Below are 20,343 nucleotides of genomic sequence, written 5' to 3'. Positions count from 1 at the left end.
CACTTCCCCTCCCTCCAGTCCTCTCCTCCTGCCCACATTCTCTCCTTCCAGGCATTGTGTCATCAGGTGATTGACTGAGAGGCAGTCTTGGCCTCCTGTCAAACTTATCTCTTGGGAACGGGAGGTGGGGAGATCAGGAACTGCCCACCAGCAAGATCCAATTCCCCTCCCCTGTGATAGACTCATATACAGTGGTACCTTGGTCTAAGAATGGAAGCCGAATGATGGAAGGGCACTGGCAGTGGGAGGCCCCATTAGGGAAAGCGTGCCACGGATTAAGAACGGTTTTGGTTAAGAACGGACTTCCGGAACGGATTAAGTTCGTAAACCGAGGTACCACTGTAGTCTGCTCAACTTCTGGTTGGTCTGGAAGATCAAAGGTCTTTGTTTGGCTTTTTAGGGTGGTGGTGGTTAAGATTTCCCTTTCCTTTTAATCCACAAACCTTTGCACTTCTACATACCTAGGAAGTCCGCCATGTATGTGGGAACCACTCCCTTGTTTTTTGGGGGCCCTGCTTTGATTCCAAACTAAGTTCAGAAGCATGGAGGAAAGATCTCCTAGCCCTATTTAAATCTCAAGATTTGAGCTAGCTGTTGTGTGTCAGGGTGTTGCTAGGCTCCTACAAGACTCAGGACATAGGCCCATGACATTTGCAAATTTGAGGCTCTGAGTAAATCATGATGGTGGGTGGCTGTGGTCTCAGCACCATTGTACTTTCAGCAGGCCCAGCAGTACTGTAAGCATACGTGTGTGTGTCATTTATTTAAATATATGATTGTTGTTGTTGTTTAGTCGTTTAGTCGTGTCCGACTCTTCGTGACCCCATGGACCAGAGCACGCCAGGCACTCCTGTCTTCCACTGCCTCCCACAGTTTGGTCAAACTCATGTTTGTAGCTTCGAGAACACTGTCCAACCATCTCATCCTCTGTCGTCCCCTTCTCCTTGTGCCCTCCATCTCTCCCAACATCAGGGTTTTTCCCAGGGAGTCTTCTCTTCTCATGAGGTGGCCAAAGTATTGGAGCCTCAGCTTCACGATCTGTCCTTCCAGTGAGCACTCAGGGCTGATTTCCTTCAGAATGGAGAGGTTTGATCTTCTTGCAGTCCATGGGACTCTCAAGAGTCTCCTCCAGCACCAGAATTCAAAAGCATAAATATATGATGTGTATATTTAAATAAATGACACAGTGAGGGGGACCAGTGGTTTCAAGGAGCGGCTGCTCTCTGCCCCATTGCTAAGTCCATTAAGACCTGAGCAGATATCAGGTGAAAGGTGAGAGAGTCTATTTTTGCAAGCCATCTTGTGTTGTGTCAACCTCTTTGACAACTCTGTGTCAAAAAGTGGCACATAAATAGTAGATAAACAGAAGCAAAGACATCAGGGTTTCATTGATTAAGCATAGCTCTGGTTGTCAGCCAAACACAATGGAAACTGATACACCCATTGATCTGGGTGCATGATCAGGGTATATTAAAATTTATTTTAGAGATATTGCCTTTTTGTTTACTTAAATCTTGGGTGGAACGAGTCTATATACATTGCTCTGTAGAATTTATGTCTAGGGCAAAGCTGCTTTCAATCACAAGTGTTTGAATAAAAAGCAGAAGAATGATTGATTTTGCACATCATCTCTTTTTCCTGACATACTCACACTTCTAAAAGGAATTTTGTGGGCAAATACTGCACACGAAGAAGGAGAGAATCCTAATGCAAATAATCATGCCACACCAGGTGAATAGGGCCAAAGGTGAGAGATGGAGCTTACGGTAGTTGGGAAATATTGGGCCTTTGCTACTGCTGAGCAGAAGGCAAGCAGAACAAATGAGCTCCCCCAACCTTTACAAATATTACTCTCTTCTCCTGCCTTTTGGAATTGTGGAAATTACCTCATTACTAGAGCTGCAGCGTCACCTGAACTGCTCCATTGTAGATGCAGAAGGGGCATTTGCACTGCAGTGACTGAGAAGAGGCTGCCTTAATTCTCATTACTGACCACATTGTATTGCTGGTTCTTGGTGTAAAAGAGTTATGATGGCACTTGCATTGCAACCAATACATATGGATGCCCTTATCCTGCATGATGTTGAACTGTGCACATCCTTCTCTTTGTTCATCTGGAAATTGTCCATCCCAGACTTGTGTATTATTTTGTTTTCTTATGATATAAAAGTCTTTGACAGCTGAACTGGGTGTGGTTTCAGGAGAGCCACCTCGCTGGGATATAAACTCTGCTTGGCTGACCTCCAAGAGTCCACCAGATCCCATGAACAGTATAATTCCTGGGAGAGGTGATGCTGGGCCAGTGTGGTGTAGTGGTTAAGAGCGGTGGACTTGTAATCTGGTGAACTGGGTTCACGTCTCCGCTCCTCCACATGCAGCTGCTGGGTGACCTTGGGCTAGTCACACTTCTCTGAAGTCTCTCAGCCCCACTCACCTCACCGAGTGTTTGTTGTGGGGGAGGAAGGGAAAGGAGAATGTTAGCCGCTTTGAGACTCCTTCGGGTAGTGATAAAGCGGGATATCAAATCCAAACTCTTCTTTTCTTCTTCTTCTGCTGGGATAAACTTTGTCTGACTAACTCCTGGAGCCACGGATTATGGGTGTCCATGCCTGAACCCCCTCCCCCAGTGAGCCTTGCCCTGTAGAGCCTTATCATGGCTGAGGAAATTGGCTCTTTCTGACTGACTCCTTTTTTAATCTACCCTTGAGCCAAGGATCTTTAATAATAATAATAAAATTTTATTTATATCCCACCCTCCCCAGCCGAAGCCGGGCTCAGAGCGGCTAATAACAGTAAAATGATACAACGTTCTAAAATCAGTTCATTCTAAAATCAGTTCAAATCAGGTTAATGGCAACCATTGGGCTAGAGTTCTGTGAGGATTGCCAAAGGAGGGGGTCAGGCTGTGCCTTGGCCAAAGGCCTGGTGGAACAGCTCTGTCTTGCAGGTCCTGCAGAAAGATGTCAAGTCCCGCAGGGCCCTAGTCTCTTGTGACAGAGCGTTCCACCAGATTGGAGCCACAGCTGAAAAAAGCCCTGGCTCTGGTTGAGGCCAGCCTAACCTCTCTGTGGCCCGGGACCTCCAAGATGTTTTTGTTTGAAAACTGTAAGGTCCTCCGTGGGACATACCAGGAGAGGCAGTCCCGTAGGTACGAGGGTCCTAGGCCATATAGGGCTTTAAAGGTTAAAACCAGCACCTTAAACGTGATCCTGCACTCCACCGGGAGCCAGTGCAGCTGGTATAGCACTTGGTGAATGTGATTCCGCAGCGAGGACCCCGTAAGGAGTCTCGCCGTGGCATTCTGCACCTGGTGGAGTTTCTGGGTCAGTCTCAAGGGCAGCCTCACGTAGAGCGAGTTACAATAATCCAGTCTGAAGGTGACCGTCACATGGATCACAGTGGCTAGGTCAGGGCGAGAGAGGTAAGGAGCCAAGTGCTTAGCTTGGCGGAGATGAAAAAATGCCGCCTTTGTTATAGCTGCAATCTGCACCTCCAAGGAAAGGGAGGTGTTGAAGATTACACCCAAACTCTTAACGGATGGTGCTGGCACTAACTGCACCCCTGCAAGAGATGGGAGTTGCCTCCCCAATCCCATATCATCCCGACCCAGCCAAAGGACCTCTGTCTTCGAAGGATTTAACTTCAACCGGCTCCCATGTAACTATCCAGCCACAGCTTCCAAACATCTGATCAGTGTATCTGGGGCCGAGTCAGGATGGCCATCCATTTACTGCTCCCCTTTGTGTTTTTGGATAGAACATGAGGACAGAAAGTTATACCATCATTCTCATCTCTAGCATTTCAGCTTCCACCTCTCCAGTGCCCCCCTTCCCCCTGACACACAGAAGCATTGTTGCACAGCCTCCTTTGTCTGTTTGTCCCCCAACTCTCACTCCCTGCTATATTCCTTCCTTCTCTGGGACGGCCTCAAGCCCCTTCCTGGTGTTAAGGAAAAATCTAGGTGTGAGGCTGCTCAGTCACCCACCTCATCGGGCAGAGCCCGTGGGTCCCTGCGGAATAAAGGAAGGAGTCCAGCCAACCGGAGCAAATAGCTCTAGACCAAAGTTTATTGCGCAATAGGTTCAAAGAGCAATTTGAACTCTGAGAATGGGGTGACAAAGACTTTTAAAACTTTCCCACCATATCCCAGAATACAGTTCATACAGCATCATTGCTACATCATTGCTACATCACTGACATGTCACAAAAGAGGAGGGGTTAACCTTGGCAAACATGTCCAGACAAGTCCTTGGTACAAGATTAGCATAAGCAGACATGGCAGGGCAAGACTCAGGTATAAGATTAGCATAGACAAATATGTCTTAAGTACCCACCACCCAAAAGTACAATAGAAGTTCCTTTGCATGTCTGGAGCCTGAGGTGAGTCAGGTGATGAGATTTGGCTTCCTTTGGCTAACAATGAGCCCAGCAATTGTCACCTCTGGGAACTTCCTGGAGTCCTTTTTCAAGGGGAAAATACCTTTGGAATGGAGGAAACTGGGAAAGGAGTTGATTTTATATTATTTTTAAAGCTAGGTAACTTCCCTGAGAAGACAGGAGTGCCTGGCGTGCTCTGGTCCATGGGGTCACGAAGAGTCGGACACGACTAAACGACTAAACAACAACAACAGCAACAAACTTCCCTGAGCTGTCAAGTTGAAAGGATACATTCAGGCATAATATTTAACTTTAAAGATATGCCCCCCCCCCGGTAATTTCCGTAACACTGGGAACCTAGAATACAGTCCTAAAGCCATAATCTCTGTGCGCTTGCATCTTTTGCTAATTTCTGGGCCAGTGCTACCAGATTGACAGAAGCCTATTTTTCAGAAGAAAAGAGTCAGGGAACATTCCCTGTTTCATTTGAGCTGAATCTCCCCCAGGCATTTGTACTACGGAAGGGCTCCAAAGAGAAAATGTTATTTTCAGTCATACACGGAAGCGCATGTCCTGAGCAAAAACCTAGAGCTTGTCTTGCTTCAAGTGTCTCGTCCTTTACAGTAGAACAGTTTTTGCACCCCGCAAAGACATTGCATCTGGCAGTGATGATCATGGCTACAGCAGTAATGCCCCACGCTAGACTCTGATGTTGTGCCAGCAGAGAAGCCCTGGACTCAAACTCTATACATTTTTCAGAAGAAAAGAAAATCAGAGGGATTGCTTGTAGGGTTGGTCATTCTTTCCTTTCTGTGTAAGCAGCTGTCAAGCATTGAATAAGTACATTATAAAGTGGAGCCCACTGTAACTGGTAAGAAAGGTTATATTAGCCTGTATTTGACTGCAGCATCGTTTCTTTTAAGTTCTAACATCCAGTGATTCCATTAAGCTTTTAAAATCCTCAGGGTTTTTTTATTTCCAGCTTAGGAAACCATTTACAATTTGTTCAAAAGTCTTCTTGGCCGCTAAACCCTTTTTCTTATTGGTACAGCCAATTTAAACTAAGCTGACAAGTTTAAGACTACATATTGAGACAGAAAAATGTCAGTATTGTTTGGTAGCAGATTGAGCTGAGAGTTCAATGGCAATAGCTGCAGCCCTTTAAATCATGTGAAGGCAGGAGAAGAATTGCAAGAGACAAAGGCTAACAAAGCTTTCCCCACTACCTGATATATATACCAAACAGACCAGGCTGATGGAGTAGCTCCATGGGATTCTTCTACTGAGTTGCAGCAGCATGACCCAGGACAGCAGATTTTTATTCTTTGCAGGTTACTGAGACGCTTAACTAAAAACTCGGTCTCATTGTTTCCTCTTCACTGAAGTGCCCAAAAGAGAGGCTGAGTGGAGGGGAGTGATTTATACAGCAAAAATGTCAGGGCAGGGCAAAGGTTTGCAGCCTGATGCTTGCAACTCTTGCTATGAGTGGTAAGAGAAACACATGGATGATGGCATCTCATGTAAAAAAACCAAATTAAAATAAAGGAAATTACTCCATAATGGAACAGACCAAGGAATGGGAAGAAAATAATAACCAAAGGTGGGATTCACCTAAGGAGCCTTGACAATGGACACTCTGTGCTAGGACTCCCACGTGTGCAATTCCTGCATTGCAGGGGGTGGACTAGATGGCCCTTGGGGTCCCTTCCAAATCTATGATTCTATGATTTACAGGCAGTATAAAATGAAGATTTAAAGCAGGTTCAGAGCCATCTTATCAGTTCAAAGTCAAGTAATTAATTTAAGTTTTTTTATTTGTTTTCTAGCCTCTTAACGAATTCTTTTTTTGGCCCCCAGCAGCCTGCCCACTCTCTGTGCTATTTCCAGTCTTTGTTTAGTCGTTTAGTCGTGTCCGACTCTTCGTGACCCCATGGACCAGAGCACGCCAGGCACTCCTGTCTTCCACTGTCTCCCACAGTTTGGTCAAACTCATGCTGGTAGCTTCGAGAACACTATCTAACCATCTCGTCCTCTGCCGTCCCCTTCTTGTGCCCTCCATCTTTCCCAACATCAGGGTCTTTTCCAGGGAGTCTTCTCTTCTCATGAGGTGGCCAAAGTCTTGGAGCCTCAGCTTCACGATCTGTCCTTCCAGTGAGCACTCAGGGCTGATTTCCTTCAGAATGGATAGGTTTGATCTTCTTGCAGTCTCCTCCAGCACCATAATTCAAAAGCATCCATTCTTTGGCAATCAGCCTTCTTTATGGTCCAGCTCTCACTTCCATACATCAATACTGGGAAAACCATAGCTTGAACTATACGGACCTTTGTTGGCAAGGTGATGTCTCTGCTTTTTAAGATGCTGTCTAGGTTTGTCATTGCTTTTCTCCCAAGAAGCAGGCGTCTTTTAATTTCGTGACTGCTGTCACCATCTGCAGTGATCATGGAGCCCAAGAAAGTAAAATCTCTCACTGCCTCCATTTCTTCCCCTTCTATTTGCCAGGAGGTGATGGGACCAGTGGCCATGATCTTTGTTTTTTTGATGTTGAGCTTCAGACCATATTTTGCACTCTCCTCTTTCACCCTCATTAAAAGGTTCTTTAATTCCTCCTCACTTTCTGCCATCAAGGTTGTGTCATCTGCATATCTGAGGTTGCTGATATTTCCAGTCTTAGTAATAGTTAAAAGAAGGAGGTTTGCCCTAATTGAAGGACTATTTTGCAGTGTGTGGGTCCAGTGACTGTTCCTCACTCAAGATGATCGTCAACCCCTCAAAATCTTTGTCTCTGGTGTGATGAATGTCTTCTGAGCTTGTGAGGCTTTATCACTGAACACCTTATATCAAAAGGGAGTTTTGGTAACCAAGATTTATACCTTAGTTTTCCTAATCACCACATATTTATCTCTGCTGACAGGAGAGTCAACAGTCAATAACTAAAGTGCCATATTTCCTCCATTATAGTGCAGATTTAAGAATTGATTTCAGAAATTATTGGGGGAAATTAATTAAAACCTTGTGTGCTTAAGTGAACTGTCTCTTCCCTGCCCACCCCCATATTTATGTCACAGCCCCCACTGTGGATGGAAGATAACAAGATCTGCACACAGAAAGAGCACTTTGTCACCTGCCTAAGTATGGAAACCCAGTGGCAGTTCTGAATGGAGCTGAAAGTGGAGAAGCCACAACTGGGCAGTGCTGGGACTTGCCAGCCTGGAAGCACCCCTGCATCTACATTGTGCTGAATTAATATCTCCCAGCCTCCATTTTATTACACCTTTATGGTAAAAGTGCCATGTTTCTTCCGTCCTGCAGGAGCACTCAGCTTAAAAAGCGGAAGGCATGCATGGGAGCTGATGCAGGCTGAGACAAGGTATGCTGTGCAGCTAAAAATCTATCTCAAACTTCTGCACCAAGATAGCACAATTTTGTATTATACAGTGGTACCTCGGGTTAAGTACTTAATTCGTTCCGGAGGTCCGTTCTTAACCTGAAACTGTTCTTAACCAGAAGCACCACTTTAGCTAATGGGGCCTCCTGCTGCCGCCATGCCACCACTGCACGATTTCTGTCCTCACCCTGAAGCAAAGTTCTTAACCCAAGGTAATATTTCTGGGTTAGCGGAGTGTGTAACCTGAAGCATCTGTAACCTGAAGCATATGTAACCCAAGGTAAAGGTAAAGGTAAAGGGACCCCTGACCATTAGGTCCAGTCGTGACCGACTCTGGGGTTGCAGCGCTCATCTCGCTTTATTGGTCGAGGGAGCCAGCATGACTAAGCCGCTTCTGGCGAACCAGAGCAGTGCATGTAAATGCTGTTTACCTTCCCACCGGAGCGGTACCTATTTATCTACTTGCACTTTGACGTGCTTTCAAACTGCTAGGTTGGCAGGAGCAGGGACCGAGCAATGGAAGCTCACCCCGTCGCAGGGATTCGAACCGCTGACCTTCTGATCAGCAAGTCCTAGGCTCTGTGGTTTAACCCACAGTGCCACCCGTGTCCCTAACCCGAGGTACCACTGTATATAAATTATGCCAGTTAAGCTTGTTTATCTGAGATACTTTCTTTTGTCTCTGTTAGTCAGGGCAGGATGAGACAATTGGCTTAGGCAGCAGGATTGGGGAAGATGTGAGTTGGTTCCCCCCTGCGCACTTGCAGTGGCAGACCTTGTGCCTCAAGTGTCAGCAGCATCTTGTACAACACCACAATCCAACACCTCCAGCCTTTCGCCTTCTGTTCGGCACCACAGTGGTGGTGTGCTGGTCCACGGGGGAGGAGGTTACCGTGGGGCGAGGTCCAGGACCTGAGTTGAGGGTCGGCAGACAGTCCTCCTCGGGCGAAGCGGGGTCCACAGAGGGAAGCTGGGCAAGGACAGGAACTCTGGGGAAAACAGGACTGGATGCTGGCCGAAACAGCTCATCAACGACGTTGCTCCCGCAACCTGGGACCGGGCTGACTGGCCTTTATCTTCTCTGAGGCCAGGGGCGGTCCCAGCCCCCAGGAGACCCGCCTCTCCTGGCCTTAAGGCAAGCACTCCTCCTGGGAGAAACCAGTTCCCTTCGCCTCTCTGCCCTGAGCCTCTGCAGTTCAGGAGAGGCTGAAGGGTTACTGGGCCCAGGGGGAGACTCACCTGTAGGCACTGAGTCCTTAACCACCTCTGGAGCCAGAGTGGATTCACCTGGTTCCTGCTCCTGAGGATCTGGCACAGGTGCAGGCGCTTCAGAATCAAGGCCCTGCCCCAGTTCAGCCGGCCCTGGAGGCGGGGACTCCTGTGCAGGCTGGGATTCCTCCGGTTCAGCCTCTGAATCGGATTCCCAGGCCATCACAGGTGGCCCTTTCTGCAGCATCCCATGTGACTGAACTCACCGTGCTCCTCTAGGTCCATTTCCTCCCTGGCCTGGCTACTGAACCAGCTCTGCATCTCTTGCTGCTGCCTGCGAGAGGCTCCTGTGGGGCTCTTCTCCTCTAAGGGCCAAGGGAGGGATCTCCCTCAGAGAGAGGCATTTGGGGTAACTAGAAATCCTCCTAAAAAGTTGCTTTCTGTTTCAAGTTACAGGGTACTCCCCCAGCCACCTTGGCCAGAATATAGTGGTACCTTGGTTGTCGAACTTAATCTGTTCCGGGAGTCCGTTCGACTCCTGGAACAGTTCAAAAACCAAGGCACGGCTTCTGATTGGCTGTAGGAGCTTCCTGTACTCAATCGGAAGCCGCGTCAGATGTTCGGCTTCCAAAAAACAGTCGCAAACCGGAACACTCACTTCTGGGTTTGCGGCGTTTGGGAGCCAAAACTTCTGAGTACCAAGGCGTTTGACAACCAAGGCACTACGGTACCTCGCTCTGAGGCAGGGAGCAGGGGGAGAGGGCCAGCTAGCAGGGTCATTGCTAATGCAATGAGAAAAGGAAAAAAAAGATGTGGCCTTGCCCTCTGATCTCCAAAATCCCCACCGAATCCCTTTCTGGTTTAAGATGTTTTGTCAAACATTGACCAGAACCTTTTTCCAATGCCACAAGGAAGAAGAAGAAGAGTTTGGATTTGATATCCTGCTTTATGACTACCCAAAGGAGTCTCAAAGCGGCTAACATTTTCCTTTCCCTTCCTCTCCCACAACAAACACTCTGTGAGGTGAGTGGGGCTGAGAGACTTCAAGAAGTGTGACTGGCCCAAGGTCACCCAGCAGCTGCATGTGGAGGAGCAGAGACGCGAACCCGATTCCCCAGATTACGAGACTACCGCTCTTAACCACTACACCACACTGACTAGGAACATGCTTTTTAAAAAATGAAAGGGGAAGATGATGGAGTTTTCGGAGCTAGCCGACCTAACCGGAAGAGTCCACGACCAGAAGGAGGAGGAGTATCAGGAAGAATGGACAAAATTTAATGATTATTTAGTTAAATATGTAAAATTAAATTAATTGAAAATAGCTTGCAGATATTTAATTGGCTTAGGATTTTATATAAGTTAAGTGATGAATCAATATGTTTAATTTTAAAATTAAAAGATATAAGGATGTTAATGTTTTGGTTAAATTTCATAAGAACTTTGATTTGGAAAACCGTTAAAAGGAAGTGCATGGAAATTCAACCAAGGGGAAGCGAGGAAGCCATTTAACAATGTTAATAAGTGTAATTTTAATAAGGTTATGATCCATGTTTGTTTGTTTGTTTGTTTTGTTTATAATTTTGTGAAAATCAATAATTTTTTTATTAAAAAAGAAAAGAAAAATGAAAGGGGAGACTCTGGGGATGCTTTATGCTTTGCCCATACCAATTTTGTTCCTTTCTGGAGAACAGCTTTGCTAAATATTTAAAAACAAAGTGCATGAACTTGGAGTACATATTCAAAGGGACACGACAGCTCCTTGAAAAGTCCAGCCTACACTTCTCAGCTTCATGGATGAGGATATGGAGGCAAGTACCTTAAGCACTTTGGAACTTGGCAGTTTGTCTCCTGAGCATGAATACAGAGGAATATGGAAGCAGTTTGCTGCCTTACCTTGGATTTGGATGCTGTTTGGCTGAAACGACAGGTTTGCTGACGGCTCATATGCCTTCAAATGGGTTCCTCCAAGTTGGTGGATGCTGGTGTCCTTTTCTGTATCAAAGGATGCTGGTGTCCTTTTCTGTATCAAAGGAGGAGGAGCAGAAATTCTCCTGGGGCTTATATGATGCGGAGAAAAAGAAGCAGAAGCTGAAAACCTGAAGAATTAAAGGGGGGGGGGACACAGGAATATAGATGGTCAAAAGGGAATGTTAGATTAATTTAGTTCTAGATACATTTTGTTCCATGCCATAGACTGCAAAACAACTATTTGTATGCACAGTGAAACAAAACCTATAATATAGAACTTAGAATGTGCCACCCGCTAGGACGTTACCGTATTTTTTGCTCTATAAAACTCACTTTTCCCCTCCTAAACAGTAAGGGGAAATGTGTGTGCGTCTTATGGAGCGAATGCAGGCTGCGCAGCTATCCCAGAAGCCAGAACAACAAGAGGGATTGCTGCTTTCACTGCGCAGCGATCCCTCTTGCTGTTCTGGCTTCTGAGATTCAGAATATTTTTTTTCTTGTTTTCCTCCTCCAAAAACTAGGTGCGTCTTGTAGTCTGGTGCATCTTATAGAGCGAAAAATATGGTATATGGCATCAGCTGCTGCAGTGATAAGGTGCAAGCGTATCTCAGTAAAGTCAGACCCTCACCTTCTCCTCCAAGGCTCACCTGATGCTCTCAGGATGAGGAACTCTCTGCCATGGCATCTTCACTGCACAGTTTTCACTGCAGGATTACGCAAACATTTTGGAACTGCAGACTCCATTCATAAACTGCCCAATGCAGAAGTTCGAAGTATTACAGTGTAGGTTTACTGGTCGTTCAGACCAAAATACTCTGGGATTCATTTTTACAATTTTTGCATTTACAGGGAAATATTATTGATTAGCTTCTAGGGAGCTGGAACAATGCACAGATGGATGCCTTTCTTGTGTAAAGAATGATTTGATGTTATCCTCTGGTGTGTGTGCAGGGGAGGGGCTGATACAAAATTCACCTGTGAAATCTAATCAATGAAAAATGGCTTTAACTGTCAGCCAACAGCAGAGCAGAAGGGAGACAAATCCTTTAGAACCCTTTACATGAAAGCAGAGTTTTAAAGATTTCAGATTGGATTTAACATCTAAGAAAAGCTTGCAAAAGATAATACAATGTTTTGTATAGCCAGACAGGTCTCCCTTTTAGTAGACTTTAGTGGTCTTTATAATGATTTATGAATCGTTTCATGAATTCCTGGCTTACTGAAGTTGGTGACTATAGCACCTACTTATACAGCCTGCCATCTTACAAAAGAAAAACTTGGCCGTGTTTCAATCCAGATTTGTCCCCAAATAAATCACAGCGTGTTACTGGGGGAACGGCAAATTAAATTTTGTGTATGCAACAATCAACACCAGCTTGAAACCACCAGGAACCACCACCAGAAATTGTGGCCATGCCATGCAGTCCAAGCAGACAATCACAAGCTGGGTTATGAGAGAGACAGAGAGAGAATTCTGTCTTCAAAGGCTGGGGAAGATCAGCTCAGACAAAGCGATTGCCCTCTTCTCCCCTGTCCAGAGCCTCACTCTGCAGTTAACAATGCAACCAGCTGTGGGTGGCTGCAATAAGGAACCTCATTAAAGCCCCCACCCCCAATAATGCCTAACATTCCTATCCCTAAACCCACTTAGCTGGGCGTAAGTCCCATTGAATTCAACCTACTTCTGAGTAAGTATGCTTAAGATTGTGCTGTAAGGCAGAATCATTGAGCATGAAATGAAGGACACCCTTGTACACTAGGGACCTATAGTGCATATAGGACACTCCTCTGTTTGATGGAGTCCCTATCTGAAGGGCTGTTTGCTCCAAGTCCAGAATGAGGAGAAAAAAACATAATTAGGGAAAGCAGGAGCCTTCAAGTTGCCCATGGAAAACAGACTGAGCAGGTATGCTGTCCTCCCCACTATGTGAGATGTACTATATTTCTATTTAAATGGAAGTAACTATTTCTACAAAGGTCCGTATAATTAAAGCTATGGTTTTCCCAGTGGTGATGTATGGAAGTGAGAGCTGGACCATAAAGAAGGCTGATCGCCGAAGAATTGATGCTTTTGAATTATGGTGCTGGAGGAGACTCTTGAGAGTCCCATGGACTGCAAGAAGATCAAACCTATCCATTCTGAAGGAAATCAGCCCTGAGTGCTCACTGGAAGGACAGATCCTGAAGCTGAGGCTCCAATACTTTGGCCACCTCATGAGAAGAGAAGACTCCCTGGAAAAGACCCTGATGTTGGGAAAGATGGAGGGCACAAGGAGAAGGGGATGACAGAGGATGAGATGGTTGGACAGTATTCTCGAAGCTACCAGCATGAGTCTGACCAAACTGAGGGAGGCAGTGGAAGACAGAAGTGCCTGGCGTGCTTTGGTCCATGGGGTCACAAAGAGTTGGACACGACTAAACGACTAAACAACAACCATTTCTAAATGTGCATCTATACATATAAATTATCATGAGCAAATATGTTTTCATCTTTGTCCTCTTTTCTGGTGATGCCTAAGTCGCCAGCCTGTTCTGTACCACCCATCTTCTCACTGCAGCACTTCCCCCCCCCCTTCCCTCCACTATGATTGTCCAAGTGGGAATCTGAGCTTTGAGTCTCATGTTAAGTTTTGAAGTAGTGAGACATCACAAAGCAAATCATTCTCATGTCAGCATCTGCTTGGATAACTTTTGAAGTATGTGAAATAGTCTAGAGGTGAATTTTGAAGGGAAAAAAATCTCAAGCTTTATTTGGAATAACTAGCTGCTTCTGGGACAATGAGGTAGTTGAGGGGCTTTTAATCTCAAAAGCAGAAGTGGGTGGTTCATTGGAGCTCCCAGAAGCCTATGTGTGTGTTTCAGATTTGCATCCAACCCACCGCCCAGATTGGGGAAGCCATGGCCCTTGAGATGATGTTGAACTCCAACTCCCATCAGCCCAAGCCAATAAGGCCAATGCTTGGGGAGAATTGGAATTGGAGTCCAAAAACATCAAAGGTTTCCCAGCCCTGATTTTCACACAATGAAAGCAGGCTTCTTCAGCCAGATGGGCTCCTTGTCTCTGAGTGGCAAGGAAATGTCAGATTATCTCCCTATTGCAATAATGGCACACTCTGGCGCATAAATGTTACTACCAGAGATCCAGAACAATGCACAGAATAGTTGGTTTTCTTTAACTGCTGATCCACTTGAGCTTTATATCATTCTTCCCAGCACTTTACTTGCCTGAAGAAAACCATTTCAATAGAGTGCTCTGCTGAAGTCCTATAGAAGCAACTCTTTATTTTACAAGCACAAGAAATGTGACCGTCCCTCATTGTACTTGTAGGCAAGAAGAGGTTGGTTTATAGGCCCCTGGGAAGAATTTCTTTCTGTGCCTCAAAGTGAGATTTGCTTACTTATTGCTATGATAGAAAGCCTGCCGAGACTCCTGTCTCTGTCTCAGCTTCTGCTCTTCAGATTGTGCTTCTCTTCCTGGAAGCCTTAACTGCCTGCTCAGACATTTCTGGAGAGTGTACTGGAGCTACAAGAACTATACTTGGTGTTTCGAAGGTTGATCACCACCCACTCAGTTTTCTTGTGCTTGTGCTACTGGAGAAGGATTTCGTCTTCTCTGAGCATCCTAGTTGGGCAATCATAGTGATGTTCTCTCCCTTTAGATTCTTACCTTCACAGAAGGTAATGCCTTTGAGAGCCAGCTAGGAGATCAGCCCTTCTAATATGTCCTCTTCTGGCTGCTGCCCTGTGATAATAAAATTTAAACTATTCTTCACCCTGTCAGGGCAGCCAACATCCAGGGACGTGCATATTTTCACCAGGAAAACTGCTTAGTATTGGGGTGGTAGCATCTCCAGGTATCCTGTACGTCGCCTTGAGGTGCCATTAATAGATAAATAACAACAATCCCTTTAACTCAGGGCTGACTCGCCTTTTTAGACCTGAGGGCTAATTATACTGCAAGCTGCCATCAGCATCTATTCAGTGATACTGCAGAACAGAACTGTGTGAAATAAATCAAGTACAAATTACAAATGAATAAAACCACCCTCCTCTTCAGTCCTTCTAGCCTGATCAAACTGGCTCTCTCTCCCATGGCTACTTTTCATTACAAACAGTAACATCTCTGAGACTAACAGGAACGACGTTTAGGAGATCTAGTCATGGAATCTCTTGAGAAACATGTAGTTTGGTTCTCAAGCTCAGTTCAGAGTCAAAGGCAAGGAAAACAAATTTGATACTAACTTGCTTACAGATGAGCTATATGCGGAAATATTAGTATCAGGGATTTGTGCAGTTTTACTTTTGTAAACACAAAATCTCCGAGGGAAAGAAGCAAGAACAAAGAGCCCCGTTTTCTTGACAGTTGAACCTATATTAGAACAAGCAGTAATACATACCATAAAATGAATACCGGAACATAAAACTGCTGGTATTTCTCGCTCTCTTTAGAGAATTGTGACATTAAAAAAATGGGTTTAGGAAAACATTTCGTTATGATAGCTTGGTTTCATCCAGGCCCAAGCTTTGATTTATTGATCCCCGTTTCCTCAGTGTCTGCCATTTTAGCTGAGAGACAATTCCTCAATAAATAGAAAAAAGAGACACCGTCCCTTCACTGCCTCCCAGACATGAGAGGAAATTGCTATGCTGACCCTAAAACCACATTGCAATAAGATTTTGAGTGTAGATTTTCCTATAACAAGTCATTTAATTTTCCTGTGATTTGTACTCTGAAAGGCTTCTGCCATCCAACTATCCTTCTTTACACAACCTGAGAATGGGCACTAATTAGTGCTCCTCTTCTAGGATTGATGTCATCAAAATAAAAAGGAGCTATAAATAATACTCCATACTTATGTTTAGACATATTCCTCCTGATGTACCTTCACCCGTGTAATTTTCTCCTGTTTCCTTAGAGTCTTTTTCTTATATATTTGTCTTGATTTTGCATCAGCTCCATATTCCAGTAATCCCTCATCTACTTCTCAGTTCACTGTCTACTATTTTTTCCCTTCATTTTCCTTTGTAAACATTAAATAATTGAAACCATTGCTATGGATGGATGTAGGAGTGCAACTGAATGTCTTGCCAGGATTTCAGCTCAACTTATTTTCTCTCATCCATCCCACCACTATGTCCAAGACCTGCATGGCCTTTTCTGATGGAGATGTTACAGAAAAATGGAAATGACTGTCATCAGCATACTGATGATACGTTGTCCCCAAACTCCTAATGACTGATCCCAGCAACTTCATATAGATATCAAATAGTATTGGGAATAAAAATTGCATAGCTGCCAGGGGCCAAATAGCACTCTTCCAATGCACTCTTTGAACTTGGTCGCAGAGGTAGAACTGGAATCATGGCAACACAGTCCTCTTGGATACCATGGTCAAAACTATCTCTAAAGCTGCAGAGAGATCAAGAAGCAAGGTCACTCTTGCCTTGTCCATCTCTCTGTCAAGGTCATCCATCAGGGTGATCAAGGGCAACTCAGTCCCATGGCCAGGCCTGAACCTAGATTGGAATAGATCTACATACTTCATAAGATCCAAGAATGCTGACAGCTACCCTGCACAACCCTGTCCACCATCTCCACTCCCCACCCCCGCAAAGGGCTTATTGGTCAATAGTTGTTCCAGACCAACCCTTCCAGGGCTGATTTCTTTATGAGTTGTCGTCAGATAACTGGTGGGAACTGCACTGGCATCCCCTGCACTAAACCAGGGTCAAGTGTTACAGCTTAAAAAATGTCTCCCTTTAACTGGATTTTAGTTGAACCTGCTATCCAGACTTTGCTTTGAGACTAGCCTATTTTATCTGCTGTACAAACAACTTCTGCAGGTATCCTAATGCAAACATAGGTCTATCAACCTTTTTTAAGAAAGAGAACAGCAGCAGAACTGCACCACCACCAACAAAGCAAAGCCACTTCCCTCTGTTAAGTTGTGGGTGAACATATAAGACGACACAGCGATTCTTCAAACAGCTCTTGTTTATTCACAGGCCAGGACTGAACTGAACTGAAGGGCTCAGTCAGCCTGCTTATATAGAGCTCCAGTACCATGTTACTGTAACAACTTTCTAAAACTATCCAATCACTGAACGTCACTTTCGATCCTTCATTTGCATAACTATCTACAGTATCCCCCTATTGGCCCATGGTGAGAACTTCAGTACATAACACCCTCCATTATGTGTGGGTCCACTGAACTGGGACTTGCAGGATTATTCCATGAAAGGTAAAATGGGGTAGGGACACATGCTGCCCTGATTATCTGGATAAGCTTTCCAAGATAGGATGGAGCAGGACATAAGGTATTGCACACCTTATCAGGAAATGTTGCTTGTGGTACATCGCATACAGTGGTACCTCGGTTTATGAACTTAATCCATTCCGGAAGTCCGTTCTTAAACCAAAATTGTTCTTAAACTGAGGCGCGCTTCCCGTAATGAGGCCTCCCACTGCCGGTGCCCTTCCACCATTCGGCTTCCGTTCGTAGACCAAGGTAAAGTTCGCAAACTGGGACACTACTTCTGGTTTTGCAGAGTTCGTAAACTGAATAGTTCATAAACAGGGCTGTTCTTAAACCGAGGTACCACTCTACTTAAATTTAAGGTAAGATTCTCAGGATGCTAAAAAGTAGTTGATTTGCCCACAATAAACTTCTAGTTATGAAGGTCTCTCTCAAACTAAGTATAAAAATATTTGGGAGATAACCAACACCATTTAATAAAATGAGAACTATATTAGGAAGGTTCTTTTTGTTATGCAAATTTGGCACCAGAGAATAATTTCTAATATTTCAATTTCTCTGGAATATAAACTTACACTAAACTCTTAAATATAAATAGATTAATAATAATTCTGCTGGTCTGAAAAAAGAAACATTCAGTACGGCAAAATATGTTCCAGTTGTTTATGGTTATAAAGGAAAAGCGGTTGATTTAAGAGGCATATATCAAACATTCTAGTTTAGAAAAAGCAGTTAATTTTTCATTATGTGATACAGGAAATTTTTCATTTAATCTACCTGGAGGAAAGAAATGGTTGCAACATATTTCTTTCCAAAATTGTTGCCTTTAATTATATGTCTTGCAGATGAAAACTGAATCTAGGAAAATGCAGTTCTACCTTGCTGTGATGTCTAACATTCCAGACATAAGTAAAGATGTGAGATCACAATCTAATCAGCAACAAATAGCTGCTCACAGCCTAGAGTAATCACTTACAGCTGCCTTTTGAATGCATAGCTATGTAACATTTATTAGCAGATTGCATACGTATATGATAAAACCAGCTGTGTATTACAAGTGTACCTTAATGATGACAAAGCAAAAACTTTTACAATGCCATTCTATGCATGACACACTGTTCAGCCACAAGGCAGATTTAAACCCATTGAAATCCATTCAAGTGTGCTAAACTCAGAACTAGTGCGGGGGGAAAGGACAAGGATTTATTCCATGCTATTTAGGGCCTCAAGGGACGCGGGTGGCGCTGTGGTCTAAACCACAGAGCCTAGGGCTTGCCGATCAGAAGGTCGGCGGTTCGAATCCCTGCGATGGGGTGAGCTCCCGTTGCTCAGTCCCTGCTCCTGCCAACCTAGGGCCTCAATATATTGTGCTTGAAGGTTTGGGGAGTGAATGAGCCAGCACGCTTTGGAATAGGAATGTCTTCTATTTTAAAATCTGTCTGACATTGTCATTGGTTGATTTTGGCATCAGCTGAAAACCTGCCTTTTTAGGCAGGTGTTGGTGATGTGGGTCTATGATGTATTTCTTCTGCAGTAAGGAAAAGTAGTTAAACCATATATACATATAGAGAGAGAGAGAGAGAGAGAGAGAGTTTTATTGTTTTTGATGGGGTTGTTGTATTGCTTGATATTATATCTGATATGCTCCATCCTTGGATCATGTAAAAAATGAAATGAATAAATAAATAAATCACAGGGCTCCCAGCTCTGTCCTCCATCAGAGGGTGGCAGTCCAGGTGGGTTCAGGAGGAAAGGTGGGAGGCTGCCATTAATGCCACCCCCACCAGCATCTGTTACCTGAGGCAGTAGCCACACTCCATCTAATGGTAGGGCTGGCCCTGCTCAAGACATAATCAATCTCAGGGGTTTGGTAGGTTCTGAATTTGATGGTATGGTGGATGGTGATCATCGTTTAAGCAAATTTGACCTATGGGACAATTGGAGTCATCACAAATCAGCCATATAGCAGATTGGTAGTAAATGTGAACAAGAAAGATTATATGTCAATTAGTTTAAGGAATGTCCTTATTTTAAAGTGTGGTCTCTTATTTGTGAATATCAGAGCTGTACAGAACACATCAGATGTCTTTTACTTGCATGCAATGCACTTCTTTAGAAATGTAAGGAATTTCAGTGGTTTTAGACACTATGGCTCAGATTTTTTCATTGTTTTGGAAATCCTGAGCCAGCATCCCAAAGACGACTCCCTTTGGTCTGATTAAGTGAGATAGGATGGAAAAAATACCCCCCATTTGTGGCCTTACCTCTCTGTTTCTGAGTCCCCTGTTGTGAGAGGGGGCACCTGGGTTGGTGGGTTGTGGGGGCTGCCATGCACATTGTGCCCTGAAGAAGCGTGGCTCACCGAGTGTGATGGGGGCAGGGAGCCCGTAGCAGCTCCATTTTGACTGGCGTGGGTGTTGGAGAACAGGGCCGCTGCAAGGAGAGCAAAAACATTCACTTTTAGGACAGGCACACATCTTCAGATTCCTCAAGTGAGCATCTTAATTTAGTCTTCGGCTGCAAATCGGAAGCTTTGCTTTCACTACACCAGGAGTTTTAAACATGAGTAAGATGATGGGACGCGGGTGGCGCTGTAGGTTAAACCACAGAGCCTAGGACTTGCTGATCAGAAGGTCGGTGGTTCGAATCCCCGCAACGGGGTGAGCTCCCGTTGCTCAGTCCCTGCTCCTGCCAACCTAGCAGTTCGAAAGCACGTCAAAGTGCAAGTAGATAAATAGGTACCGCTCTGGCGGGAAGGTAAACGGCATTTCCGTGCGCTGCTCTGGTTCGCCAGAAGTGGCTTAGTCATGCTAGCCACATAACCCGGAAGCTGTACACCGGGTCCCTCGTCCAATAAAGCGAGATGAGCGCCGCAACCCCAGAGTCGGTCACGACTGGACCTAATGGTCAGGGGCCCCTTTACCTTTACCTTTAAGATGATGTTTACCCCTTTGTACAGCAAGGCAAACCTCAGCCACACAGTCTTATTTCTACACTGCCTCCCCCCACCCTGGGAAGAGCCAGTGTGGCTTGAGGGTTAGAGCATCAGGCTATGGCCTGGGAAACCAGGGTTCAAATCCCCACTCAGCCATGAAGCTTGCTGGCTGACCTTGGGCCACCCAATTACTCTCAGCCCAACAACA

At 44.9% G+C, this 20,343-nt stretch overlaps 1 protein-coding gene across 7 annotated transcripts in view; it reads right to left on the bottom strand.

Annotated features, from left to right (window-relative positions):
- Window positions 1-20,343, bottom strand: part of GLIS3 (GLIS family zinc finger 3) — a 181,585-nt gene that overhangs the window by 9,514 nt on the left and 151,728 nt on the right. For all 7 annotated transcript variants that reach the window (XM_081844929.1, XM_081844930.1, XM_081844928.1 and 4 more), the window contains 2 exons: window positions 19,465-19,633; window positions 10,869-11,071 (listed from right to left, as the gene is read on the bottom strand). In XM_081844929.1, coding sequence (XP_081701055.1) covers window positions 10,869-11,071; window positions 19,465-19,633 — 372 coding nt within the window. The remainder of the gene's footprint in view (window positions 1-10,868; window positions 11,072-19,464; window positions 19,634-20,343) is intronic.

The sequence above is a fragment of the Podarcis erhardii genome, assembly GCF_964252035.2.
Source record: "Podarcis erhardii genome assembly, chromosome: 17".
Classification (NCBI taxonomy): domain Eukaryota; kingdom Metazoa; phylum Chordata; class Lepidosauria; order Squamata; family Lacertidae; genus Podarcis; species Podarcis erhardii.
Note: the sequence above shows the minus strand (reverse complement) of the source record. Positions and strands in the feature narration are given on the sequence as shown.